This window comes from Erpetoichthys calabaricus, chromosome 18, assembly GCF_900747795.2.
Source record: "Erpetoichthys calabaricus chromosome 18, fErpCal1.3, whole genome shotgun sequence".
In the NCBI taxonomy this organism is placed as follows: domain Eukaryota; kingdom Metazoa; phylum Chordata; class Cladistia; order Polypteriformes; family Polypteridae; genus Erpetoichthys; species Erpetoichthys calabaricus.
The window spans coordinates 86,358,105-86,381,829 of NC_041411.2; the positions used below are offsets into that span (position 1 = coordinate 86,358,105).

A 23,725-nucleotide genomic window follows, 5' to 3' on the forward strand; every position below is an offset into this window, starting at 1 on the left:
TTAGATTATGGAGGAAATAGTGAATCTAAGACTATTGTAAATCCAGTTCTTAATAAATCTTAGTTATTAATCATACGGAAGCCTGAAACCATCATAGCTGTAGCAAATCCCAATTATTGTTGTTTTCTGCTTTATTCTATTTGATCTGTATATTTCATTGGTACTTAAGGTGAGATTAATTATCTAAATTCCCTAAGAAAAATTCACAGTTGTTCAGGATGGAACTCTGAAACCCAACATTTTTCCCCTGCTTTATTGTGAGCTGAACAATATTTAATGCTAAAAGTCTGTAAGATAATTCCTGTTCATTTTATATAACTTAATAGATTTATAGAGATCTTCTTTTTTTCCACCCACACAGTGAATCGAACCGTCGTTGTCTGTAAGAAGCCTAAACTGAAAGAGTGGCCAGTTAAAGGTATGAATTTAACCCATCTTTGCATAATCACACTTGTTATTGCTTAGAAACACATGTTGTCCCTCATCAGTCAGGAGGAATTCAAACTTCTTATGGACATCTTGTAGTCCAAGATCAAGCCTTCCTGTCCCTGGTATCCGAATGTAATGTTGTATGTCCCTGTCTGTGTGTTTCTGCCTTTTCTTCTTTATATGAATGTCTGTATATATTTCAGTTCTGGGCACCTAGAACAGACAGTGTATACCTGAAGTTCCTGCCTTCCTGCACTGCTATGATAACATGCAACATTATTGCCAGCACACCATTTCTGCCATCTTCTAGGGCCTCGATGAGTAATGTACCTGCTCTGTGCCACTTTTTCCTGCCTGAAGTCCCCTATTGCAAGAGGTCACCCATCAACCAGGATTGAGACTAGACACCATACTAAATATTGGGCTACTGGCTCACCATTGTCAGCTTTGGCTTCACTTATTGTCACAGCATGTGTATTGTGTGTGTTTTGGTGAATGAGGGAAGTTAGTATTTGTATTAGTTTGCAAATCTTGCTCAAAGATTAAAATAAAGGAACTTTGCTTTGATTTTTAAAAAATACTTTGTTTAGAAGGTTTTTTGCTGCTACTGTAGCAATGCTAAGCTGTGGAGGGGAGTTCAAATGAATGAATGGGCTTAGGGCTTTTGTTGCCTGCAGAGGTGGTGGCAACAGTGGCAGTGGTGGCACCTGGCAGGATAAAATGTCAATGTGTTCATCAGTATCCTCACTAGTTTATATTTATCTGCATTCAGCTTCATCTTCCAAAAATCTGTCCAGGCATGAATTTTGTCAAGGTCCCGTTTTATTGTCCTCTGATTCTCTATTCTCTGCTATTTCATCTAGTTTAGGATCTTGTGCAGACTGAACTACTTGGTACTTGTGCAAATTCATATTTTTTGTATTAAAAGGAGGAGCTGCCCCAGCAATGAGGGACAGCAGTTTTAACATCACTTAATTGTAAATTATCTCCTCTCACAATAACATTTGCTCCTGATGTTTAAGACAATTTTACACTCATCTACTCAAAATGCTCTGAATTCCTATATCTTTTAGTTTGATCATTAGCCAATCACATGGGACATAATCAAAAGCTTTTTGATTATTAAGCTAAATATCATATGCACTTCTCTGATTACATGCTTTGGTTGCATATTAGTAAAACCATGATCATCTAATCCATAGCTTCCCATAGTGGGCGGTACCACCCCCCAGTGGGCGCTGAAGCCTTCTAAGGGGGCAATAGTGGGTTCAGAAGCATTTGGGGGGCATTCAGGCGGTCTAGGGGTCGGTGGCTCCTTATTGAAGAAAATGAATATATATTTAAAAATTATTTTAGTGATTTTTGCGATTGAATAATCATTTAAAATTTAAATTCTGCAATTTAATTTATCTTATGTCCATCTTATACGATCAATTTTTTCATTAATTTTCTATTTCAATTATTTAATCATTTGAAAATTGACTGTCTGACAGAAATATGTCAATTTTCTATGTTAATGAGAAAACAGGGCATGTATATACTGTATGTGTGTATAATAGTTTGTTTACAATAGTAAATATATTCGTTATATTTCATTTCAAAATATATATAAAAATTGCTTTTCTAATTTATTTGTACAAAAATAAACAAAATTTTGAATGTTATATTAAGAGTAAAAATAATGGCAAGAAAGAAACCCTAATTTTAGTTAGTACCAACTTCTATTGCTAACTAGAGGGAAAGGCAAAGCAAATATTATTTGAAACTTATTATACTGTGTTCTGTGGTTATGTTTTGTAGATAGATAGATAGATAGATAGATAGATAGATAGATAGATAGATAGATAGATAGATAGATAGATAGATAGATAGATAGATAGATAGATACTTTATTAATCCCGATGGGAAATTCACAATTTGTAGCTTTGGTGTTTATATCTTGTGTAATTTTACTTATTATTATAATTATTCGGACAATGCCGTGGTCGGAGGAACAAAATTGCGTTTGCGTGCAAAATAAAAAATTGAACGTGTCGTACATGCAGGGCCGGATTTATATGAAAAGAGGCCCTAGGCTATTCCACTTATGAGGCCCTTTCACCTTCCATTTTTAAGTTTGTAAATTACATGAGAGATAATAAAATTTTGCTAACAATTTGAATGTAGGCCCCTCTTGATCTTGAGGCCCTAGGCTGAAGCCTAGTTAGCCTATAGGAAAATCCGGCCCTGCGTACATGATATTTTAAGTTCAATTTTTTATATAAAAATTGATCGTGTCATACAGACTTTAGTCTACCCGTGCAGCAGATGAGTCTTAACTAGTAGTATGTCGGACAACTATTACGTAGGTAATTCACGCAATTGAGCAAGTTTCGACAGGAACATGGGTGCTTGCAGTGACTTGTTCACAGTACGAGTATGATGGTATCGCAAACAAGTCAATGCATGCAAGTCGATTCGGGCTGGATTTCAAATCTATAAATACCAGTGGTTTAGGAATAATTTTCATTATTTTTTTGTGTGCTTTGCCAACAATCAGTCGAAAGTGTGATAAGTGGAGTCATACAAAGTGTAAATTAAATCTTTTATTTTGTGAATATTTTTGCAAATTTTATTAATTCACTATGTCTCAATCTAAGAAGAAATGTCGACAGTACAGTATTGAGTATTTAAAACATGGCTTTATTCATTCTCCTACGAACCAATTACTACCTATGTGTTTGATTTGCCAAAATATTTTCAAATTAAGCAATGAAGCCTTCTAGGCTACAAGAGCATTTGACTAAAATGCATGCTGACAAAAAGGATAAAGATTTGTCCTATTTTCAAGTACTAGAAGAAAATATTTTAAACGTCCAACTATATCAAAACTTTTTGCATCGTCCACTAAACAAGATAATGAAGGATTACAAGCTTCTTATAATATTTCATTATTAATCGCAAAAGCGGGAAAACCACACACAATTGGTGAGCAATTAATCTTGCCGGTAGTAAAAGAAGTAATAAACACTGTGCTTCATAAGCCAGCATTAGATATCATCAGGAAACTTCTCTTGAGCAATAATTCAGTGCAAAGAAGACTCAATGAAATGGCTGAAGACATTGAAAAATCATTGTGCGATTATTTGAAGATATGCCAATTTTTCCTTCAACTCAATGAATCAGCTCTTCCAAATAATGATGCACTACTCTTATACGTACGGTTCATAAAAGAAGAAAAAGTTTGTCAAGAATTATTTGCTAAAAATTTGGAAGCGGATACAAATGGAGAATCTATATTTAATACCATGAAGTTTTTTCAAGAGAGAGACATTCCTATTAATATTTTGTCTGCTGCTACTGGTGGTGCTCTGGCAATGACAGGGCGCCACAATGGTTTCATAGCGCATTTGAAACAAGCCGTACCAAATGTACTCGCTATACATTATGTTCTTCATTGTCAACATTTGGTTACGAAGAATTTAAGTGAACCACTGCAAACGTCGCTCCATTACGTTATTAGGGCAGTCAACAAGATTAGAAGCAATTGATTGAGTGACAGATTGTTTAGCCAACTTTGTAGTGAAACCAATGAAGATTTCAATCGTTTGCTGCTTCACACAGAAGTTCGTTGGCTTTCAAAAGTCGTTTGTTTGAATCGATTTTACAATTTGTTTGATTCAGTACTAGAGTTCCTATAAAACGAGACGACGGATTGTGGGCCAACCTGATTACATCCAAAAATGACATCGCTTGTTTGACAGAACCTCTATAAAATATTTAATGAAGTCAATCTACAATTACAAGATGATGAATTTAATTAAAACAAAAAACGTTATTGCAGCTTTTGTGGGGAAACTTCTTCTGTTCAAGCAGAATCTAGGCCGAATGCACTTTTCAAATTTATCAGCAGTGTCTCTCAAAAAGGAAGATTTACTTACATACTGCCAGCACTTGGAGGTTCTCCATGCTGATTTCAATGAGCGATTCAAGGATATTCTAAACATGAATATACCAAATTGGGGTTCTGGATCCTTCCTCACATGTAAACACAGCAGGATCATCAAATTTAGAAGTGGAACTCCTAGAACTCGCAACAAATGAAGAACAAAAAATAAAATTCTGGCTTCAGAAATCAATACTGACACTGTACCCTGGATTATGGGAAATATTGCAGACATTTTTAATTGCATTTCCATCTTCTTGTTTGACTGAGCGTGTGTTTAGTGCTGTAGCGAATTTACTATCTAAGAAAAGGAACTGATTACATATAACCGAGTGTGGCGATTTACAACTGTTTTTAACGAAAGTGAAATCCGATAATAACAAACTTTTAAAAATGCATCAGACTCATCCTTAACATTAATTTCTTATTTTTTCTTTGTATTTTTACTTTGTAAGTTCGAAATAAACAATTTTCTAATACATTTGATGTTTTAATTATTACAATATGATTCTTACTAATTTAATACAATCTACTAATATGTATTCCGAATTTTCATATTTAAACCATTGTATGAAACTATGCATAATTTTGTTCGAGGATACACTTTACAATCTTTACATATGGGCTACGTTTAATCAAAATCGGTATAGCAATAACTGTGTTCAAGATGAAACACATTGGCCACTACTTTTTCAATAATTTAATGGCATAAGCAGTAATGTATCATTAGTTGATATTTATGTTGAAAATATCAAACGGCTTGAAGATGGAAAACTGTTATAATGGGGGGGGGGGGGGGGTTTACAAAATTTCTCTTGCAAAGTGGGCTGTGGGACGAAAAAGTTTGCAAACTTATGATCTAAATCAATCGTGACTGCTCACTAGTATTCCTGTTCCTACCACCTGATGCTCAGTCTTTTCCTTAATGATCGCTTTTATCCAAAACACAAGTTAAACTTATTGGCCAGTACTTATGTGAATACATCCCATCACCCTTTTCTTGTAATGGAATAGTATTTGCAAGTGTCCAGGATTTAGGAATCTGCCCAGTTTGCAATTATCTTCAAAAAAATTGTTTTGAGGGGATCTTTGTGTACTCACTAACCTAATTGAGAACTCGAGTAGACACGTTATCAGCTCCTTTCAATGTGTTAGTCATTTGGGAATTGTAGAGGGGAAAAGTGCTGCTCAAATTAAAATGGGTGAAGTCTAAAAATCTTCTTGGCAGTCCCTGCTACTTTTGAGTGATTCTTCAGACATAAAATGATCAAAAAATGCAAGTTTAGAGCATTGTCCATTTCACAGTTTTTATGTTTGTGTTCACCCTTACATTTTCTAATGCACTTCACCTTGACTGTTTATTTTAAACTAATACTCTAAGAATCTGTTTAGGTCATTTTTTAGGTCCCCTTATCCACAATATTTCTTTCTTAGCAGCTTTCCTACTGTGCTTTTTAATGGTTGCTCCCATGGTTAAATACATCTGAGGGTTAGTGCTAGAATCATTTGTCTAATACAGTATTTCTTATTTGTCTGTTTTTTCCCTTTGTATCTTTTTTTTTTTAGTTCTTTATTTATCCATTGAACAGTTCTGTTTAATTTCAAACTGCATCCATGCAAGAGAACAAACAGAAAAATTGACAATATTTTAAAAAGTAACTTTATAGTTACTTGACTTCCTGTAAAAAATAAGTTTACATTTTATGTTTATTAAAAAATGTACTTATTGATTGATTGACTGTATTATCTGTCCTGTGAATCTATATTCTTATTTTTTATGTTTCTGATATTTTATGCATCTGAACTTGCTCAATGGAATAATACACTTTATCTAATGTAATCTAATCTAAAATCAGGAATTCAATAAAAACCACTTAACATTTGAATATATAACAAATGGAGATTTATGTAGCCGCACAAAAATATGTTCTAGCAATTATAGAAACCTGGCTAAATCCTAGAGCAGCATTTCTCAACCTTTAAGTTTTTGCGACCCGAGTTTTCAGGATAGTCTTACTCGCACCCCCTAACATTTTTTTGAAACCCTAATAAAATTCCATCCATCCATCCATTTTCCAACCTGCTGATTCCGAACACAGGGTCATGGGGATCTGCTGGAGCCAAACCCAGCCAACACATGGCACAAGGCAGGAACCAATCCCGGGCAGGGTGCCAAACCACCACAGCCTAATAAAATTTATTCCTATATTTTTTTGCTGCCGATGCACCGCTGCACGTTTAAAATTTTCCTACGAATAGCGAAATTTCGCCACATATGGCAATATTCGCTCACCGGGCGTGCCCCACAGTTTGAAAACCACGGTCCTAGAGAAAGGAACAAATGTAAAATAAATGGACACACTATTTAGAAAAGAGAAACAAAATCAAAAGGATTTGTGTGGTCAATTAGAATACATAAGAGAATGCACCTACGAGTCGTCTTCATATAGGAGGTGAGTCCCGTCTTAAGCCTTTGTCACATTTCCAAAGATTTTCAGTCATAGACCTCATTTATATAATCTTAGTGAGTCTGAGTCAGCCCGCAGCTCACTGCCATGAAGCTAAACATCTAATGTGACATACAGTGCATCAGGAAAGTATTCACAGCGCATCACTTTTTCCACATTTTGTTATGTTACAGCCTTATTCCAAAATGGATTAAATTCATTTTTTTCCTCAGAATTCTACACACAACACCCCATAATGACAACGTGAAAAAAGTTTACTTGATATTTTTGCAAATTTATTAAAAATACAAAAACTGAGAAATCCCATGTCCATAAGTATTCACAGCCTTTGCTCAATACTTTGTTGATGCACCTTTGGCAGCAATTCCAGCCTCAAGTCTTGTTGAATATGATGCCACAAGCTTGGCACACCTATCCTTGGCCAGTTTGGCCCATTCCTCTTTGCAGCACCTCTCAAGCTCCATCAGGTTGGATGGGAAGCGTCGGTGCACAGCCATTTTAAGATCTCTCCAGAGATGTTCAATCGGTTTTTAAGATCTCTCCAGAGATGTTCAATCGGTTTCAAGTCTGGGCTCTGGCTGGGCCACTCAAGGACATTCACAGAGTTGTCCTGAAGCCACTCCTTTGATATCTTGGCTGTGTGCGTAGGGTCGTTGTCCTGCTGAAAGATGAACCGTTGCCCCAGTCTGAGGTCAAGAGCGCTCTGGAGCAGGTTTTCATCCAGGATGTCTCTGTACGTTGCTGCAGTCATCTTTCCCTTTATCCTGACTAGTCTCCCAGTCCCTGCCGCTGAAAAACATCCCCACAGCATGATGCTGCCACCACCATGCTTCACTGTAGGGATGGTATTGGCCTGGTGATAAGCAGTGCCTGGTTTCCTCCAAACATGATGCCTGGCATTCACACCAAAGAGTTCAATCTTTGTCTCATCAGACCAGAGAATTTTCTTTCTCATGGTCTGAGAGTCCCTCAGGTGCCTTTTGGCAAACTCCAGGTGGGCTGCCATGTGCCTTTTACTAAGCAGTGGCTTCCGTCTGGCCACTCTACAATACAGGCCTGATTGGTGGATTGCTGCAGAGATGGTTGTCCTTCTGGAAGGTTCTCCTCTCTCCACAGATGACCTCTGGAGGTCTGACAGAGTGACCATCAGGTTCTTTGTCACCTCCCCGATCGCTCAGTTTAGAAGGCCGGCCATCTCTAGGAAGAGTCCTGGTGGTTTCGAACTTCTTCCACTTACAGATGATGGAGGCCACTGTGCTCATTGGGACCTTCAAAGCAGCAGAAATGTTTCTGTAACCTTCCTCAGATTTGTGCCTCGAGACAATCCTGTCTCGGAGGTCTACAGACAATTCCTTTGACTTCATGCTTGGTTTGTGCTCTGACATGAACTGTCAACTGTGGGACCTTCTATAGACAGGTGTGTGCCTTTCCAAATCAGGTCCAATCAACTGAATTTACCACAGGTGGACTCCAATGAAGCTGCAGAAACATCTCAAGAATGATCAGGGGAAACAGGTGCACCTGAGCTCAATTTTGAGCTTCATGGCAAAGGCTGTGAATACTTATGGACATGGGATTTCTCAGTTTTTAAATTTTTAATAAATTTGCAAAAATCTCAAACTTTTTTCACGTTGTCATTATGGGGTGTTGTGTGTAGAATTCTGAGGAAAAATATGAATTTAATCCATTTTGGAATAAGGCTGTAACATAACAAAATGTGGAAAAAGTGATGCGCTGTGTTTAATGTTGCCTTATTAAAAAGCCTTAAGCAATTTTCCTTTAGCTAAGCTCTCCTTCTCAGGGGTGGGGTTTGATTAGTCTTCAAATTTGTTGGGTTATAAATTGATCTGTTTGTATGTAATGATTACAATGAAAATTAATAAAATAAAAATATATAAAAAAAAAATAAAATAAAATCGAACTGGTTTAATTTTGTCTGTAGTCTCAAGCTGCGTGTGCAGGAAAGCTCACAAAAAAAAAGATTATGTGGATGAACAAAGCAAAGAATGTATTGATGAGTCACAGTGGGGTTTAAATGCTCTTACTAGGGAAGGCATCACATGAAGTGATTGTCTACATGTTGTTCCTGTCCAGTTTGCTTCCACAGTCCATAAAATTGCTGCAAGTGACTGAATCTTAACTTCTCACAAATTAAAGGATTAGTTTGCCAGGTAAATCTTTACAGCCTTATTCAGAGGAAAAATGAGGGGCATTATGCCCGTTTAGAAAAATGAACATTAAACGTGATGGAGACACTATTAGAACATTAATTTTTTTTATTCAATTTATCTGTGTTTTTTATCATCAGGGCAAATGCCAGCAATAAAAAAAGCATTTAATAAGTTGACATTTCCTGAATTCTCAAAGATGATGAAACCTTCAGTAAAATCTAACAAGAAGTCTCCAACGGTATGTTTAATTTTTCTGTTCCTATTGCATGTCTTAAAGGAAATGATTGTGTGTTCAACAATGTGCAATTTATCTGGAGCATTTTATAACTAATAAAGCTTGGAATTGTCTTTTTTTTGTGTTGCTGGTACATGGCTTGTAGTAGCTGTATATAAATTCTAACTTCTTTTATGTCTGTGTACTGTTGGTTTTCCTTCCAAATTCCAAGTACATTTGGTGTTACAGTATGACTGAAAATAGTTTTTGTGTGTGTATATATATATATATATATATATATATATATATATATATATATATATATATATATATATATATATATATATATATATATAGGCACTAGTTTGTGCCTCACACCTCATGGTACTTGCATGGGCCGCAATTCAGTGACCCTGTAGTTGAATTAAATTAGTCCAGAAATTGGATTTATCAACTGTTAAAGGTGGGAATGGTGGATGTGTATCAGACAGCAGATACTTTCATAGCTAATCTTATGTACAATGAAGTAATAATATACTAGTTGCAAGCTTTCAGCCTAACTTTTGAGTGACACAGTGGGAGTGACATTCCCGCAGACCGTATAGTCTGCACAGTCCGTGTGTCTGACATGGCATTTCAATGGGTACTTGAATTTACTTTCCTCTTTCATCTAATATGAAGTTTAGGTTGATTGTCCAATGTTGTAGTTGTGATTGTGACTGTGTTCTTAACTCGGTGTATTTCACTCTACTCTTGTGCTCTGTACTTCCAGAGGGGGCTCTAGCTGCCTATGATGCTTAAACTGTATTAAATGGATTATAAAGTTTTGAGAAATTAATATCCATCAAATTTTATTCCATCCATTTTCCAACCCGCTGAATCCGAGCACAGGGTCACGGGGGTCTGCTGGAGCCAATCCCAACCAACACAGGGCACAAGGCAGGAACCAATCCCAGGCAGGGTGCCAACCCACCACAGTCAAATTTTATTATCAAATACAATTTATAAATACTGTACAGTAAAATATGCAGTGAAATGCTTTGTTGCTCAATCACAATGGCTATGCCTTTAACAAGAATATAAAGGGAAAATAATACAAGTAACAAAAGATTACTGTTTTGGGCAAGAAATATTGAAGTTGTGTATAATAGAATATCCAATAACACATACATGACCAAGAGCTGCCAGCATGGTGGGTGAGTGGAGAGGGTCAAAATGGTTCTGGACAGAGATGCCTGCCTCCACCGATGGAAGTGATCTAGCCTTAAACACCTGCCCACATGGCTGAAACACGCCAGTTCCCTTGTTGTCATTGTTATTGTTCCAAAGCTACATGGAGGTAAAGCTCACTTGACCCTGAAAGTGAGAGGCATGGTGTGGAGTTGAAGTTGCTGAATCGCAATGAGCTACAATGATTTCAGCTGCCGAGGAGGACTCTTTCAGGAGGCGAGCCTTTAATTTAACTCAGTTCAGTCCATCTAGTGAGGAGTTGCTGAATTTGGTTCTCGAGATCCCAGAGTAATTTGAAAATGCACTTCATCTCACCTTGGCCATTGTCCACTTGTCAAGGTTTTTGCTTGAATTGAATGATGTACTTACTGGCGTCAGTCCTAAATGCTCTTCACCAAGTAATAAACAGCCACTGACACTGTAGAAGACCTTCTCAAATGTGCAAGCTAAACAAAAGCAGAGGAACCTGCCTTTGCATCTCTTGGATTTACATTACATCTGTCACTATAGAATTTCCATACTATATTTAAAATTGTACATAACTGTTCCATTTGCACATGCCACTCATTTTAAAATATTTTTTTAGAAATATAATTATAACAATACACAAATGTCATATCAAAATATTTTTATACACACTATATGACAAAAGCAAAGAAGTGTCACATTGAGTGTGAAATTGCCCTTTTAGTTTTGGTCGATTCGACTGATATGATCACGTGTAGTCTTTGGCCTGGCTACAAGGTTTGGTTAATTTCTCTGAAAATGATATTAAACCATAACGTTTGTGACACTCAAAGTATTTTAATAATTTCTTTGCCTGTTTGTGTCCAGGCTAACCTACCACAAGAGTAGACACAGAATGTCCCATAATCACACACGTTTATTTACAAAGTCCAGCACACAACACCATGCCCATGCACCAAACAACCTTGTTCAATTCGGATCTCTACCTTCCGGATGTCTCCTGCCACCTTTCCTCCTCTCCTCCCAAGTGTTGCCTTCTTCCTCCAGACTCCGGCTTCCTTACTTGAGGGAGGTGGCCTCTTTTATGTACACCCAGATGTGCTCCAGGTGCTCTGTGATGGTCTTTCAGCGTCACTTCCTGATGTGGCAGAAGAGCCACATGAGCATCCTGAAGCACTCCATGTGTCCCTGGAATTACTTCCGACAGCACTTATGGGTGTGGTGGTAGTGCTGTCATCCAGGGCTCAACAATCCTCCGGGCAACCCCCCTGTGGTGGCAACGGGCCCCAGTAGGGTTTATCTTCCATGCTCGGTTCCCGTGGCCCCCATACAGACCAGGGCGGCTGCCCTCTCATGGTCCAGGGGAGGTGTAGTCCCTCTCATGGTCCTTCCAGGCATCCTGGCTGGGCATAACCCCCAGCCGTCTGCCACACTCTTGTTATTTGTTTTACACAAAAGATATTGAAGGTGATCAGCTAGGTCACATAGAAAATAATTGAGAGCCACATAAGGATCTAAATTCAGATTCAAGGATAGGATTACAGTTTTTTTATTTCTGTTATTTACATAGTAAGGAATACATTTGAAAGTGTCCCAAATACTCCAAAATATAGAAGCAAAGTAAACTTGAGCTGTAGATATCTTATTTATGACTGTTTTCTCATTATTTTCCTGGAAACAATAAACATCCCAGTGTTTGCATATTTTTGTTAGTCTGCATAATTGTTGTCTTTGTTCTTTCTACAGAAGGTGAAACAAGCTGTTTCTGTCCAAAGTAACGACAATTTGTATGATGACATTTGTGTTAACCCAGAACAAATGGACGGTGAGGACAAAGGAGTGTGCGCGTTAGCACTTTTTGACTATGAAACAGGTTAGTGTGGAAAATAGACTTTAAAATTATATAGACGTGAGTTTATATCTTTTGTTTTTCTTGCATTGTTTAAGAACTGGTTTGTTACTTTAGCTGTGTGAAAATAAGCAAGAACTTAGGCTGGAAGTGTGAGTGAACCCTGGTGTGTTGTGGTTGCTGCTGCTCATTAACTTTGTTTTGTATTCCTGTTTTTATTGTCTGAACTTTTTAATTCATTGGACAGTGACTCTGAAAATGGTTAGATTTTTACATTGTTTGTACATTTCTGAAAATGTTTGTAGCTACTATTGGCGATTACCGTGCTTCTCTTCTATTTTGGCTATGGTTGACTTTCATGTGTGTCTTAGTTATTGAAACAAGTATGTTGTCGAATTCTAATTGTGGTCAAATTTTTAACTACTATCATGGATTACTTCCTACAATTTACTATTCATTAGCATCACTCCAAACTGTATTGATGTACTCACATGATGAACTTCATTGATTTTGGACAATTTATGGGCCATCTGCTGATCTCGTGGACCAATTGTCTTTATTACAGAGCAGTTAGTAGTTTAAACTATACTGAATGCAATGACTCCTAATATCATTCTAATGGGTGATTTTAATGTGCACTTCAATATTCCTACCCATTTTTTTAGCAAAACTTTTAATACAAAGCTTGATTTATTTTTGTTACACATATTATCAACCTTGGAACTCCATAACAAGTGACAAATTCTTAGCCTAGTCTGTTTTTCTTTTATCACACCATGCAGTTTTACTTTTTGCTGAGCTACCCATTTCAGGTCATAAAATTGAGCCATTAGACACTTACCTGCCACTGAAGAAATCAAAATGTCAGTGTGTCATGTCATAGCATTAATAAGGTTCATCAAGAGAATGTTACTAGATTAATTAAGTTCAGTACCAGTTCACTTTCCATTGCTTGATCTGCTTAATTAGTGAATCATTTATAATGATTCGGACAGGAGGCAGTTTGTTCAAATGAACAGCTTTCAGTTTAAGAGGAATGTAGTTTTCAAGGAGTTCCGCAGGGTTCAATTTTGTGCCCGTTACTGTTTACTATACACCTATTGCCTCTTGGCCGTATTTTCTGTCATCATGGCATTTCAGTTTCACTGCTATGCTGATGACACTTAGCTTTATCTATGAATTCAAATACTGGACACTTGTATAGGCATTTGACATCAAAAGCATATCCTTCTCCCGAAATATACCTCACTTTTAAAACATTTGTTCAAACTAATTACTAAATTGTTTTACAGCCTGGGAAAGGAAGATATGTCAGAAGGTACTAGGCAATATCAAAAAAGTTAATTATTGGGGGAAAATAGATAGATTAAAGAGTTTAAGCGAAATTCATCTAACATATTGTAAGCTAGCTAATCGGTGTATGCAAAATTCATGTGTTTTAAAACTCCTGGCATGAAATTTTATAATAAATATACCTTGTCTGAAAGCAACGTCCGAAGATAAACAGCGAGCGACAGAAGAGCAGGAGTTAAGTTACCATTTAAATAATGTATTATTACTAATATTCATAAATAACAATATGCAAAGTGCATTTGAATTGTGGAAACCATACAACCAGGTAAATATTGATGAGTAGTTTTAAGGGGGCACACAGACTTGTTAATTAATTTTTAATGTCTCTAGTTAAGGCATCATTTGTGGTCCGCTTTGTTCAGAACAGGCCTCATGCCTGTCTCAATATGGCTGCCGAGCTGCGCTCTTCATTGTGCTGTCTTTTTCAGGCCATGGTGTGTGAGATGTTCCTTCATTATTTGGTGTGAGAGAGAGAGAGAGAGAGGTAAAGCAAGCACATTTATAGATTTTTCTGTCCACACCCTACAGCCAATAGGGCATCGTGGTACTTGAAGGCTTATGATACAAGCCAATTCCAAACAGCCATACTTCTGACCAATGAGGGGACAGAACACCTTCACACCTGCTCCGAAAACCATTTAAGGTGAAGCTTGCCAGCTAGATAGTTGGCTTCCATGCGGGTGTTGATTGAGAGAGCCCTGCAGAGAATCAATTGCAAAACCTGTTGAGGCAGTTCCCCTAACCCTATCGTAAAATTACAGAGACTTAGTCCTAAAGGGGGGTAGAGGTACTTAACCAAACAAAGACATACACAATATTTATCAACTTAAATGCAAAATTTCACAACACAACAGTTGTTCATTGTGTAATGTCATTGTGAGGTTTTTGAAAAAATTTATAATGCATTTCTCTTGGATTGATTCTTGTAAGTACAACTGGTACTGCCATTTTGGCTTTGACCTAAAAGCAATCTTGTTTTTGTATTCATCATACAATTATTCTGAAAGTTCAAGATGCCCATGAAGGGGCTTAATCCATAGTGTCGGACATTGATGGCGCATAACATTTTCTGGCTGCAGCTTGCCAGTTTCCATGTGTATCAGCCAACATGAGGCTCTGTGATATGCACAGAAAACAAAGTGTGGACTGGGTCAGGGTTGAATGACTCGTACGTAAGGTCATGTTTAAAGTGATCCAGTCAGGCGTTGCTCCACTTAGACCTTTTGAAACAGTCATGTATGTGACAAGATTGTCTGCTTGGTTAACTGCAATGCTTTGCTTCAAAAGCTACATTGTGGCTTGGAGGGATAAAGAAAGCGGAGAGGTTTTGATAAAAGTATACAGTTTTTTTCACCCCCATCAGTTTACATTGTGTGTGCCGTCATTTCAAAATTAGAACAAGTCTGACAAGTAACGGCCATTTAACTCAAGCAAGCTTGTCAACCTCGACTCAGGTAATTCTTGCAAAAACATTGTCAGGTTGTGAAGGTCCCTAAAGTCTGATTGTCCTTTACACTACCTGCTCATTTTTTTCAGGTGTCTGTATTTTTCTATGCAAAGCAAATTTCCAAATATTTATTTAAATGTTCACTATTTTCCATCTGTGGTTCTTTTTGAAAAAGTTAATTTCAAACTAACAGGTGGGGTTCACGAACGCACGACATAATTATAAACGGCTTTACCACGACACCCCTCTAACTTCATTTTGATAAGCTGTAAAGTGGCAATGGTTGTTACACTTTTGAAAGAATCTTTTCTGAAAATGAGTGACAGATGAAAGCAAAGTGTTACCAAGTATTCAAGTTCAGAGAGTGCTTTCTGCTAATGGTACCAAGCTTTGTCTCTTTTTGGTAGCCACAAAGTGAACGTCTCACAAATTAAATGTTTGATATCTAAAATGCTACGGTTCCATTTTCAGTTCAAAAGTCTTTATATTATTTGTATGTTTCATTTATTTAGGTGAAAAGGACGAAATTTCATTTAACGTGGATGATATAATCACCAATATTACAATGACTGATGATGGCTGGTGGAAAGGCTGTAGTCCAAAGGGACAGTATGGACTTTTTCCTTCTAACTATGTGGAGCTTCAGTAAGTGAAAGAATTTGGCACAAACCCTAAAGAAAACAGCTCTTGGTTTCTGAACACAACTTTATATTGGATGCCTTTTTGTTTGCAAGATCTTCGCTATTGGAAATAATGTTTTGGATTAATATTCATGCTACAATATTTATTACTGTGACGCTTCATGGATCGTTTAATGTTTTATGTAGCATTGGCAAATGGACTCATTCCATCGGTTTTATGTTGTGTATTTTGCTGACCGCACTCTTGTCAAAAACATGAACACACCTAGAGACATTGTGAAAAAAAATCAATTTTAATGTCCACAACTGTATGTACAATAAAATTAAACTTGGAAAATATTTTATTATGCATGTAAGTTTCATTTTCTGAAATTGTCATTTGGTAACCCATAGTGAGTAAAGGCACACCACTGATTATGGTGGACACCTTTAAAAAGGAGGACAGAAAGGCCATCTCAATGGTGAAATAGCACACAAGGAAACGCCTGGTAAAGAGGATGATAAAAACCATCCATCCATCCATCCATTGTCTCCCGCTTATCCGAGGTCGGGTCGCGGGGGCAGCAGCTTGAGCAGAGATGCCCAGACTTCCCTCTCCCCGGCCACTTCTTCTAGCTCTTCCGGGAGAATCCCAAGGCGTTCCCAGGCCAGTCGAGAGATATAGTCCCTCCAGCGTGTCCTGGGTCTTCCCCGGGGCCTCCTCCCGGTTGGACGTGCCCGGAACACCTCACCAGGGAGGCGTCCAGGAGGCATCCTGATCAGATGCCCGAGCCACCTCATCTGACTCCTCTCGATGCGGAGGAGCAGCGGCTCTACTCTGAGCCCCTCCCGGATGACTGAGCTTCTCACCCTATCTTTAAGGGAAAGCCCAGACACCCTGCGGAGGAAACTCATTTCAGCCGTTTGTATTCGCGACCTCGTTCTTTCAGTCACTACCCATAGCTCATGACCATAGGTGAGGGTAGGAACATAGATCAACTGGTAAATTGAGAGCTTCGCCTTGCGGCTCAGCTCCTTTTTCACCACGACAGACCGATGCAATGCCCGCATTACTGCGGATGCCGCACCGATCCGCCTGTCGATCTCACGCTCCATTCTTCCCTCACTCGTGAACAAGACCCCGAGATACTTGAACTCCTCCACTTGGGGCAGGATCTCGCTCCCAACCCTGAGAGGGCACTCCACCCTTTTCCGGCTGAGGACCATGGTCTCGGATTTGGAGGTGCTGATTCTCATCCCAGCCGCTTCACACTCGGCTGCGAACCGATCCAGAGAGAGCTGAAGATCACGGCCTGATGAAGCAAACAGGACAACATCATCTGCAAAAAGCAGTGACCCAATCCTGAGCCCACCAAACCGGACCCCCTCAACACCCTGGCTGCGCCTAGAAATTCTGTCCATAAAAGTTATGAACAGAATCGGTGACAAAGGGCAGCCCTGGCGGAGTCCAACTCTCACTGGAAACGGGTTCGACTTACTGCCGGCAATGCGGACCAAGCTCTGGCACCGATCGTACAGGGACTGAACAGCCCTTATCAGGGGGGCCGGTACCCCATACTCTCGGAGTACCCCCCACAGGATTCCCCGAGGGACATGGTCGAATGCCTTTTCTAAGTCCACAAAACACATGTAGACTGGTTGGGCAAACTCCCATGCACCCTCCAGGACCCTGCTAAGGGTATAGAGCTGGTCCACTGTTCCGCGACCAGGACGAAAACCACACTGTTCCTCCTGAATCCGAGGCTCGACTATCCGACGGACCCTCCTCTCCAGGACCCCTGAATAGACTTTTCCAGGGAGGCTGAGGAGTGTGATCCCTCTGTAGTTGGAACACACCCTCCGATCCCCCTTCTTAAAGAGGGGGACCACCACCCCGGTCTGCCAATCCAGAGGCACTGTCCCTGATGTCCATGCGATGTTGCAGAGGCGTGTCAGCCAAGACAGTCCTACAACATCCAGAGCCTTGAGGAACTCCGGGCGTATCTCATCCACCCCCGGGGCCCTGGCACCAAGGAGTTTTTTGACTACCTCGGTGACCTCAGTCCCAGAGATGGGGGAGCCCACCTCTGAGTCCCCAGGCTCTGCTTCCTCATTGGAAGGCATGTTAATGGGATTGAGGAGGTCTTCGAAGTATTCCCCCCACCGACCCACAACGTCCCGAGTCGAGGTCAGCAGTGCACCATCCCCACCATATATAGTGTTGACACTGCACTGCTTCCCCTTCCTGAGACGCCGGATGGTGGACCAGAATCTCCTCGAAGCCGTCCGAAAGTCATTCTCCATGGCCTCCCCAAACTCCTCCCACGCCCCGAGTTTTTGCCTCAGCAACCACCAAAGCCGCATTCCGCTTGGCCTGCCGGTACCTATCAGCTGCCTCCGGGGTCCCACAGGACAAAAGGGTCCTGTAGGACTCCTTCTTCAGCTTGACGGCATCCTTCACCGCCGGTGTCCACCAGCGGGTTCGGGGATTGCCGCCACGACAGGCACCGACCACCTTACGGCCACAGCTCCGGTCAGCTGCCTCAACAATAGAGGCACGGAACATGGCCCATTTGGACTCAATGTCCCCCACCTCCCTCGGGATGTGGTCGAAGTTCTGCCGGAGGTGGGAGTTGAAGCTACTTCTGACAGGGGGCTCTGCCAGACGTTCCCAGCAGACCCTCACAACACGTTTGGGCCTACCACGCCTGACCGGCATCCTCCCCCACCATCGAAGCCAACTCACCACCAGGTGGTGATCAGTTGACAGCTCCGCCCCTCTCTTCACCCGAGTGTCCAAGACATGTGGCCGCAAGTCCGACGACACGACCACAAAGTCGATCATCGAACTGAGGCCTAACCATTTGAGGTAAAGAAGAGTTATTGGGGGTTAGGAGAGAAAATGCTCAACCATTTAGAACTTTGAAAGATAAGATGGTGACAGCTGAAGAAAATTAATAAAAATGCAAGTAACCAACTGGATAAAGTCAACTTTAACCCTTAAACCGCCACATACTTGGGGGTAAATGACAAATAATTGTTTACTGCAATTTTTAAGTAAACATCACAATTCATAAAGAAAACGTGAAATGGTAACGGAACACATTTTTTGCACAATTACTGCAACACTGATCATTTTACCCACTGCAAACGAACTGTAAAAAATATTTAAAAAAAAAATACAGCAAAATTTAATTTTTATAAGTACAAGATGTAATTTCTGCAACTGATGAAATTCATTTAAATCACTGAGCCAACTGTGCTTGAACTTCCTGCATGCAACTACATAGAGGTAAGCACTAAAGCGGGGAGCCACATCTAGTGCATCGACTGAATCCCAGGGACATTGGTGCTACAGGTCTGTAGGCGCCAACAATGGTCATGAGGGGGCGACTCAAGGAATATACAGGAATGACGGAACAACGCTGGCATACTGGCAGTTCTCTGTGTTAAATGATGACAGTCAGCTGTGGCAGTTTAAATATTAAAAAGGAAAAAATAAAAAACAAATAATTCAGAATTACCTATTTGTTACAACCCAATTTTTACTCTCCTGACTTAACCCTTCTTTTTTACATGATTTTTGGTGTCCTGAATTAGGGTTAGGGTTAGGTTAGGGTTAATAGAGATTATATTTACCCCGAAGGGTAAATGCGCACTGGTACACTTCATACAGTCGTGTCTACACACTTTAATTCACTAGAAGAGCACATATTTTAAACTTAAATCTATTACAACATACCTTGTCCGAAATGGCTCTCATTAATGCCTCAAGTCTATTACATTCATCTATACTATATAAAGTTGAAAAAGATCCCAAAAATCTGTACACATCTGATTAATTCAGTTATGTGTCCAGAATTGGAGCCCTCACTTCTAACAAATAGAATTAAACAGACTTACTGTGGCACACTCAATACAAGCCTTTGCCCCCGGTATTTAATAATAATAAATATTCTAGTATGTCTATCGAGCTGTATCAAAAAAAATCTCAAAACTAGTACCCATAGAAAAAACCTTATCTATCAAATTTTAGATCCTAATAAAATATGGACTTACAGGCCTCACCTTAAATGGCTCCACCTTAATATTAAGTTAGTGAACGCCACCAAAATGAAATGCCCCCAACAAGAGATTTACCATTGTTAACACTGCGTGCCCCTACACTATCTTAAGCTTAGGCACCCAGTTACAAACTTAACATTAGGGACCCCAATCTAACTCAACTGCCTACCCCCACTCACTTTAAGTTTAGTCCTAGGGGTGAGGGGCAGGTCAGTCCAAAATCGGAGCCTCTTCCAAATGCCAAATAACAAAAAACAAACTCGAAGACAGACAATCTTAAGATTAGGCACCCCTTACACAATTTAAGATTAGGTGCCCAATCACTGATTAACATCAGGGATTCTACTCTATAACTACTGCCCACCCCCACCCACCTGAAGTTTAGTATTAGGGGTGAGGGGCAGGACAGTCTAAATTTTACTGCACCAAGAATCGTGTAGACGGGTGATGCTAATCTCCTCCAGACAACCAGGCTCACTCAAATCCCAATATAATCCCAAGGAGCCATTTGGCAATATGCCATCGACATCCTGTTCATGCTTACATAAAATCGCATTAAAATGCCTAATCAAGGGATTACACTTATCTTTAGGAGCCGGGGGGGGGGAATCAAAGAGATGTAGCAGCGTGCCTACGGGAAAAATGTCTTGACCACCCTAATCATTTGAGTGACAAACTTGTCAAACTCATCTACGGGGTTTTGCAACAGGGTCAACAAACCCGCCAGAACGACAATCTTTCTGACGCGTTTCTGGACCCCTATTTTTTCAAGACAACTTGATAAATTTTCAATTTTCCATTCCCGAGAGCCAATAAACTGCCACCCCCTTCTCATCTCCCAACTCCTTTGAGTCAGAGTGACATCCCCCAGGACAACATAGGGACTTTTGAGTGCCCCTTCTTTCTGATCATCAATTATTACCTGATCTGTAATTTTAGTTTTTGACCTAGTTTGAATATGTGCATCAGATATGACAAAACTATTATCATTCATCATTTGCACAACTTGTTTCTTTTTGGATTTTGATTTAAGTGAAAGTTTTGATCTGGGCCTCACAGTTATTCCTGTTGAAAGAACAGGAGAAGAACAATCTATGTTGTCCCGTGAAGATGTGCCCCGTATTATGCCAGTGTCTGGAAGAGAAGAGCACTCGCCCATCTCAGGAGTCCTGTCCCTGACGTCTATCCCCTGTCCAGCCGATGGAGAATCCTGTACCCTCCGGCTGCACAGTCGAGTGCACCTCCTGTTGTTCTCGTACCCTTGGATTGGAAGGACTCTGCACTGCACTTTGCTGCAACACCTGTTGGAACACCTTATTCCTAAAAAGATCAATAGAATCTGTTGTTAATTTTATTCTATATCTTTTTTTGGCATTAGAGATGGCCCTATACATTGCCACCTCATCAAATTTAGGTAGACTTTTTTGTATTTCAGCGATTACTGACTTATAATGATATTTTAAAAGATCAGCAATCTCTTTTATCCATAAATCAGTCCTAACCTTAATTTGTGCTGTTAAATCCTCATTAGGGGATGAAGGTTTGATGTAACTCACCGACTTATCCCCATATTTTTGCAGGCCTTTAGGTGGTGTTGCTTGATTAAAGATGTTATAATGGTGAATTGCTTGCAGCAATTTAAAGTAGATTTTATGTGTAGGCAGTGCAGACATCCTCCAAGTCAAGGTACTAAAGTCCTACAAAATATAAAAAGTTAAAAGAGACGAGTAATCCAACCCCCACACAAGGCGTAAACCCAAGAAGACAAATTAGCTGCCGTTCCTATATCCCATACAAGGAAGAAAATGAAAAATATGGACTCACCGACTGGGACCAAAGATGAATCTAAGAGCCCTTTGAAGTTTTACAGGTAAGTACACAGGATCTAAAGGTAAGTTTTTTTTTTTTGTTTTTTTCTTAAGGTAAGTATTTATCAGAGTGTTTGAAATCAATAATCCAATATGAAATAAAGTTTAAAATTGTCAATATATCATAAAGTGTTATTTAACAAAAAAAACCTAAAATGTGTGTGCCTATAACATGTGTGATAAATGTGTCTAAAAAAACAGTTAAAAAAAACCTTTTAATAAACTATACTTAAAAAAAGAGCAGAAAAAGAAAAAAAGAGAAAAAAGTAAAAAATAGTGCACTGTTGAAATTAGGGTTAGGGTTAGTACGCATGTATGTGTGTGTGTACGCATGTACGTAGTACGCATGTATGTGTGTGCGTACGTATGTATGTGTGTACGTACGTACGTATGTATGTGTGTATGTATGCGTACGTACGTATGTGTGTGCGTACGCACGTATGTATGTGTGCATGCATGTATGTGTGTGCGTACGCACGTACGTAGTACGTATGTATGTGTGTGCTTACGCACGTACGTAATACATATGTATGTGTGTGCGTACGCACGTACGTTGTATGTGTGTGCGTACGCACGTACGTTGTATGTGTGTGCGTACGCACGTACGTTGTATGTGTGTGCGTACGCACGTACGTTGTATGTGTGTGCGTACGCACGTACGTTGTATGTGTGTGCGTACGCACGTACGTAGTACGTATGTATGTGTGTGCGTACGTAGTACGTATGTATGTGTGTACGTACGTAGTACGTATGTATGTGTGTACGTACGTAGTACGTATGTATGTGTGTACGTACGTAGTACGTATGTATGTGTGTACGTATGTGTGTACGTACGTATGTGTGTACGTATGTGTGTGCGTACGTATGTGTGTACGTGTGTGTGCGTACGTATGTGTGTACGTATGTGTGTACGTATGTGTGTACCTATGTGTGTACGTACGTGTGTGTGCGTACGTATGTGTGTACGTATGTATGTGTGTACGTATGTGTGTACGTACGTATGTGTGTAGTACGTATGTGTGTACGTACGTACGTATGTGTGTACGTACGTATGTGTCTACGTACGTATGTGTGTACGTATGTGTGTACGTACGTATGTGTGTACGTATGTGTGCACGTATGTGTGTACGTATGTGTGTACCTATGTGTGTACGTACGTATGTGTGCGTACGTATGTGTGTACGTATGTGTGCGTATGTGTGTATGTACGTATGTGTGTACGAACGTATGTGTGTACATACGTACGTAAGTGTGTACGTACGTATGTACGTACGTATGTGTGTACGTACGTATGTGTGTACGTATGTGTGTGCGTACTACGCGTGTACGTATGTGTGTGCGTACTACGCATGTACGTATGTGTCTGCGTACGTATGTGTGTACGTACGTATGTGTGTACGTATGTGTGTATGTACGTATGTGTGCACGTATGTGTGTGCGTACTACGCGTGTACGTATGTGTGTGCGTACTACGCATGTACGTATGTGTGTGCGTACGTATGTGTGTACGTACGTACGTACGTACGTACGTATGTGCGTACGTATGTGTGTACGTATGTGTGTACGTACGTATGTGCGTACGTATGTGTGTACGTATGTGTGTACGTACGTATGTGTGTACGTACGTATGTGTGTACGTATGTATGTACGTACGTATGTAGTACGCATGTATGTGTGTACGTACGGTATGTGTGTGCGTACATATGTGTGTACGTATGTGTGTGTGTACGTATGTGTGTACGTACGCACGTACGTAGTACGCATGTATGTGTGTGCGTACGCACGTACGTAGTACGCATGTATGTGTGTGCGTACGCACGTACGTAGTACGCATGTATGTGTGTGCGTACGCACGTACGTAGTACGCATGTATGTGTGTGCGTACGTATGTATGTGTGTACGTACGTACGTATGTATGTGTGTATGTATGCGTACGTACGTATGTGTGTGCGTACGCACGTACGTTGTATGTGTGTGCGTACGCAAGTACGTTGTATGTGTGTGCGTACGCACGTACGTAGTACGTATGTATGTGTGTGCGTACATAGTACGTAGTACGTACGTGTGTGTGAGTGCGTACGTACTTACGTGTGTGTGTGTGTGTAGTACGTACGTGTGC

The 23,725-nt window shown here is 39.9% G+C and overlaps 1 protein-coding gene across 2 annotated transcripts in view; it reads left to right on the top strand.

The window, feature by feature from the left end:
• Nucleotides 1-15,983, top strand: part of LOC127526236 (tripartite motif-containing protein 29-like) — a 38,284-nt gene extending 22,301 nt beyond the window's left edge. For both annotated transcript variants that reach the window (XM_051921163.1, XM_051921164.1), the window contains exons 6-9: nt 362-418; nt 9,131-9,231; nt 12,151-12,277; nt 15,566-15,983. In XM_051921163.1, coding sequence (XP_051777123.1) covers nt 362-418; nt 9,131-9,231; nt 12,151-12,277; nt 15,566-15,702 — 422 coding nt within the window. In that variant the 3' untranslated portion in view covers nt 15,703-15,983. The remainder of the gene's footprint in view (nt 1-361; nt 419-9,130; nt 9,232-12,150; nt 12,278-15,565) is intronic.
• Nucleotides 15,984-23,725: the final 7,742 nt, after the last annotated feature.